At 25.4% G+C, this 6,680-nt stretch overlaps 1 protein-coding gene across 3 annotated transcripts in view; it reads right to left on the minus strand.

Annotated features, from left to right (window-relative positions):
* The window catches only part of LOC117172661 (L-threonine ammonia-lyase), a 65,100-nt gene that overhangs the window by 17,551 nt on the left and 40,869 nt on the right, over window positions 1-6,680 (minus strand). For all 3 annotated transcript variants that reach the window (XM_033360786.1, XM_033360785.1, XM_033360787.1), the window contains one exon: window positions 1,512-1,674. In XM_033360786.1, the coding sequence (XP_033216677.1) occupies window positions 1,512-1,674 (163 nt within the window). The remainder of the gene's footprint in view (window positions 1-1,511; window positions 1,675-6,680) is intronic.

Raw genomic sequence — 6,680 nt, forward strand, 5'->3', positions numbered from 1 at the left:
TGCAACGATTGTACCCGGAATATTCTGTTAAACTGATCGTCCTTATCATCGGCGCTCTTGGAGGTGCCAAGCTTCAACTTGCTAATAGCCTAAAAAGCATCCTTGCGTGCCAACAGTATGCTAGAACACTTGCGGGAAAAATGCAGAAGGCGGTTGTCCTAGGGTCGCTCCGTGTTCTTAGGGTCCACGAGGCTTTTGCTGGATCGTCGTAATTATTATAATATAAATTACTTACTTTTAAAAACATAAAAATATTAAATTCAAATAACATGGGTTAAAATAGTTAGCTACAATTATTCATATTATTAATGTTTAATTATTTAATAATTATAGTGTTCTAAAAACTCGAGATAATCAATAAAAACTTGTGTTTATTATAATGAAATTTTATATTTTAAAAAATCATTAAAACCAATTCTTAGTTCAATAGTTAATCTTAAACTTGTAGGAAATTAAACAATTTTTAAGGAATACTTAAGCTGATATACTTTTTAAGAATTGGCAGCTAAAAATTAATGAATTTTACAACTTAGTTGTTGAAGTAATTTGTTAAAAAATCATTTTTTTTAAAGATTTATAATTTTAGTTGAGAATTCATCTCTTTAGTTTAAAATTGTTTTTTTTAATATTTTAAATTAATTTTTTTAACTAAAAATAATTCTTATTTGGTTAAAACTTTATCATTAGAGTGTGATGTTCATCTCTTTGCTTAAAAAATTAATTATTTTATTGAAAACAAATTTTTTAACCTGAATATTCAACCATTCCATTTTTGGTCGAAAATTTATCTTTTCAAGTATAAAATTCTTCCAGGTAATTGGGTAAAAATTTGTATATTCCGTTTAAATTTCAAATTTAAATTTTTCAGAGACAAATTTGCTACAGACGAATTTTCTACAAAATAAACTGATGCATTTTCAACTATGGCTACGGAAAATTCCATACTGATAGCTAGCCAGGGTCATAATATGAAATAAAATCTGCGATAATTTATTCTAATTTTAATATTTTGATTGAAAGTGACATATATTTGATATCGCAAAAAAATTTAGATTCCAAATATAATATTTTTAAATTGCTGATTACAAAATTGGAACATTTTTATGTTTTTTATTTTATTCCTGATTGGGACAAAGGGGCCCCCGCTGACAAGACTCTACAAAGCGCTCACGCTCAGTCAGTGACGTGAGGGAAGTCGAGTGGAGAAAGTAAGACGAGCAGGTAGACCGCGAAATAAATACTGCCCAATTCAACTACGGCCCCGAACCTTCGAGCGGAATTATTGAGAAAATCGGATCAGAACTTCGGGCGAGTAGGGGAAACCGCAGAAGTGGGGATAGAGCCCGAGCTCGGAAGAGAATTAACAGCACTATTGAGAGCCGAAATATTGAGAAGGTGGACTGTACATAAGTTCCAATTTTATTTCATTTATTTAAATTGAATTTTGTACCATTGTCGTTGTTGCTATTGAATTAATATATAGCTTTAAAATAACTATGATGTTTACTCACAATTATAGAAACATATGGATGAAGAGTTTTAATGGCTAATGCCACTCCAGCTATGAGTCCACCGCCTCCAACAGGAACAACTACTGCATCAATATTCGGCACTTGTTCCACGATTTCCAAGCCCAAGGTTCCTTGGCCTGCCATTATATCCGGATGGTCGTACCTGAAGAAGTTGAATTTGTATATTAAATAATTAGTAATAAATACTTTGTATCAGATTTTTCGGAAGAAACTTCGGTTTTCAATAAAATTCTACATACACTTAGAATTTTCTGTAGGAATTTTCGCGAGACGCATGTCACTAAAACTTTATGGAGAAACCGTTTCTAAATTTTCCTAAACTGTAACAGAAATTTCGGCAACAGTAACTCCATAGGACTTCAGTCAAATGTTTAAAAAGATTCTTTTACAGTTTAGGAATTTTCTGTTACTGTACCTAAAAATGTCAAGAGATTACAAATTTTTTTCGGTTTATTCGTTTTAACATAAAACATGTAGTCTATATTTGTCCTCAGAATATAAATAGCAAGAAAATATGAGTGAAATGAATACAAACGACTTCTTACGTACCTACTTTATAATTAAGAACCTATATATACTGAAAATTCATATTAAAATTAATTACCAAAAAATAATGTCTCTAAACATTTTTAAACAAATTGACTCACGAAATTCATAAAAAATTTATTTTACTTTTATACATAATATTCGTATGTAATTTTTTCGTACAAAAAATGGAGTTTCCAACAAAAAAATATGAATTTTCAGCAAAGATATTAATTTGTAACAAAATAGTTAAACCTCCAAACAAATAAATGAATTTTTATCTATATGAATTTTGAAAACTAATGCTGAAAACTATAAAATTTAAAAATATAAAATTTAAAAATTTTGAAACTATATGAATGTTGCGTAAAAAATTGATTTCTTAACAAAGTAGTTTAACCAAAATTGTCAACAAAAAAGTTAAGTCCTGAATAATGCAACTATTTGTTAGAGTATTCTACTCTTTTGTTAAAAATTCATCCTCTATGGTTGAAGAAATTCTGCTTTTAGATTGAAAATTCAATTTTTATCGTAGAAAATTCTTTCATGATTAAAAATTTATATTTTGATCGTAGAAGCTTGATAGAAATTTTGGCAACAGAAAATTCAACTCCTTTTTTGAAAATGTATCTTTTAGATTTAAAACTTCATCTGTTTTAGAAGAAATTTAATTTTTTTAAATGAAAATGCAACTTTTTGGTCAAAAATCTTTCTTCATTGCTTGAGTATTCAACTAATTTGTTTGAAAGATTTGGTTGAATCACTTTGTTAAGAAATCACTTTTTTGTTAAAGATTTATATTTTAGGTTGAAAATGCATCTCTCTGGTTGATAGTTTAATCATTTCGTTTAAAATTAATCTTTTTTAATTGAAAAATCAACTATTTGGGTTAGTTTTAAACTACATTGTTACAAGAAAAAATGATCGAAGGCTTGTTTCTTTGGTTGAAAATTTAACTGTGTAGTTGAAAATATATATTTTTTTAAATTTATTTTTCAACATAAAATGTAACTTTTCCATTTTTTTAAGAATGATCTTTTTAGTTGAAACTTCGCCATTTTTAGTAACAAAATAATTTTCTAGGTTTGAAATTTAATTTTTGTTGGGTAAACATTTTTAATTAAACTTTTATTTATTTTTTGAGTGGGAATATTTATTTAATGGACATTCGTCTTTTTGGTTTCAAAATTCTTTTCTTTTGTTATGTTAATTTCAGTCTGTTTTGATTAGAATATAAATTAAGACTCTTTTTTGCTGGGAATTTGTCTTTTTAGGTTGAATATTCAAATATTAATTAAAAAATTTAATTATTTTCTTCAGGGTGGACGCTGGACCGAGAAACCCGGAAAATCGGGAAATGACCGAGAATTTTCTGAGACCGGAAAGAACCGGAAATTATATCATTAAGTTTGCAATGCATTATTCAAAAATCGTTAAATTTGAAAATTCTTCATTAAAAATTTTTATTTTAAGCGTATATTTTTAATTTAAAGAATTTTAAAGTGCAATCTTGAAGAGCTACACAATTAAAAAATAAAAGCGTTTGAAATTGAAAATTAATAAAAAACAGTATTATTTCACCAACTGTAAATATAAATAAAAGAATAAATAATTTTTCCAATGGATCTGTACTTTAAGTAATAAAAACTAAAGAATAATTTAATTGATAAAACAATTCTAAATTCGTTCAAAATTTAAGAATTTCCAGATTCTTACTGTTTTAATTCGAAAGTCTTAGTCATTAAAAAATGTAAAGGTGCGATTGAAACTTTATAAACTATTTTCAGCTTAGAAATCACTTAATAATAATATATTCGTAATTAATGGCTTTGAATAACTTAAAAATATTTTTTTAGTCTAAATGATTCACTTTTTAACCCATTTAATCTGAAATATTTTAATTCAGGAAAAGTATCATTTAATATTCAGCAATATTTGACTTAATTTAATGCGAGTGAATTGAAGCCAAATATTTAAAAGTAAACAATTTGAAACTTAATTGTTTGAAATAGAAGATATGAAATGTTAAAATTTCGAATAGCTTTTGAACTTTTAACTTTAAAATTTGCATTGTTCTATGTAAAAAATATTTAATTTGAAAGCGAAATTGTTGAATTTTCATGTAGAAATAATAAATAATCACTTATTAATTATAGAAATATTTATTTTAATTTTAAGAGATATTTAGAAGCTTTGAAAAGATTAAAAATTCATTTAAAACTTTATATAATTTCAAGTAATTTAAATGAAGTGTGTTAACATTTTTTTAATAATTTCTAAACATATTTTAAAATGAATTATATCTTTCCTACAATTTTTAAAATATCCTTCAAATTTTTTTAAAAATCCTTAAAATATTCCAGGTTTTTTTGACAATGCTGGAAACGTCTTACAATCTTTTTAAATATTCTGTTAAAATAGTTCAAATACTTTTTTACTTTTTTATTATTTTAAATGGAAAAATGTTTAGAATAGAGTTCAATTTTTAAAATTTTATTGGCCAGGAAGAATGTTTACGAAACGGGAAAAAACTGGGAAAGAATCGGGAATTTTTATCTTCGATTAAAACGATCACCCTGCTTGTTCAAAATTCAAGTATCTAGTTGAAAAGCCATCTTTTAAAGTAAAAAGACATTTTTTAAAAAATAAATTAATAAATTTGAAAATATTAAATTTGTAAATGAAATACTGTTTTATTCCGTTTATAAAATATTATGTGTTAAAAGTATTGGCAGATTAAACTGCTGTTCTTTGAATATTAATGATTTGAAAAGAAAAATTTGTCAAGGAAAAATTAAGGCATACGGATTTCGAAGAGTATGACTTTATAATAATTAAATAATTGATGATTAATATTTATGATAAATTATGTATTACTACTGGCAAATAAATATTTATCGCTGATTAATATGCATGAAAAAACAGCAAAAATTACTTCTTACTTATAGCTGAAAATAGATCATTGATTATTTATCACAGCTTATTGGACAATGATGATTGTTTAAGAGTTTCATAATAAGTTAATATTTATAACAGATGCTAAATTATTGCACAGGCCTTACATAAAATCACTCATGAGTAGTGTTGTTAAATAACGTAAAAAATCTGAATTTATTTTCGGGTAATGGTTAATTTTGTGAGCTTGCCAAAAAAAATAAATATATAATTTTAGCATGCACTTTGCGGTATATTGGTCGTAAATATTACTTTTGAGTAATTTTAAGTTAAAAATAATTTTTACGATCAAATTAGAAAATTTAGTGCATTTTTTTATTAATTAATAATTTTTTAAACAATTATTTCACGTTTTATCGTGAATCATCAGTATCCTCACAAGAAGATAAACTAACTAGATATAATAAAAAACAGTTTGATTGATTCAATTTGCAATTTTTTTAACAAATTTCATTGGCTTCTTTCTCTCTTAATTAACTTCTGATTTAAACATTTAACAATAAAGTGAATTGTTTGTGTTTTTTTTCCATATAAGACGATTACTTCATGTTACTCAGAAAATATTCAAAAATTTTCCTATTCTATCGTAAAAAAATGGTTAAAGAAATTTAAAAAATAATTATAAAAAAATTATTATATTTTTGAATAGCAATCCATTATATTAGGAATACAAATATTATTCTTTAGATGGAAATAAAGGATTCTGCATAACAGAAAAATGGTTTTTGTTTAAAATTAAGATATAATTTATTAATATATACTTTCATATATAATAATACATCAAATTCATAAGATAATAATTTGTTATATTTATTATTATAACAGCAAACGGGCTTTAATACAAACGATGCTTACAAATTAGGATAGTTTTGATGTAGTGAAATTGTAAAATTTTCATACAGAAATCTGAATTTCTAATTTGATTTCTTGCAATTTGGACTTGTAGACAAAATTTCCTTTCGAAAAATTGCTATCCAATTTGGTTTCAGTTTGCCGAAGCTTAAACCTTCATTTTAATCTGACCATTATCTTTTAATTATGATAATATTAATAAGAGTTATTTAGTGTTTATCAATAACCAAGGAAGAATTTGGCTAAAGCATCTAAGTTTGTTATAAGGAAAATGTTTTTAATAAAAAATCTGATCTGAGGACTGACAGATCTCGTATTTTTAACTTTCGAAAAATTTACATTTCAAAAATAAATATTTTTTATGATTAGTTATGAATCACACAATATTCATGCATGTTCTGGTTTTAGATTTAAAGAGTAAGATTTACATTTAATTTTTTAGATTTCACAAATAGAGCACGGTAATGGTTACTATTGCTTTTTAATATTTATTTACATTATTATTCTTCTAAAAAAATCTTGCTAACACGAAATTACTATTGAACTGAAAGGCCGGAACTTATTTATTATTGATACTAGACTATTATGTGCGCGCGCTCACTTTTCTGCTCATTTTTATCATTTACTCAATTTTCTAATAACAATTTATTTATAAAAATTTTCTGAACACTTATATTCGTGTGTATATATTACGTAACATTATTTTAAACCCTTTTACGAGGGTAGTTCAATAAGTCCTTAGAATGACCAACAGATGGCGCGCGAATCGCTCCAAATCATCTGTTTTCAGTCATCACCACTCCCGACTAGATATAT

The sequence above is a fragment of the Belonocnema kinseyi genome, chromosome 5, assembly GCF_010883055.1.
Source record: "Belonocnema kinseyi isolate 2016_QV_RU_SX_M_011 chromosome 5, B_treatae_v1, whole genome shotgun sequence".
NCBI classification, from domain to species: Eukaryota; Metazoa; Arthropoda; class Insecta; order Hymenoptera; family Cynipidae; genus Belonocnema; species Belonocnema kinseyi.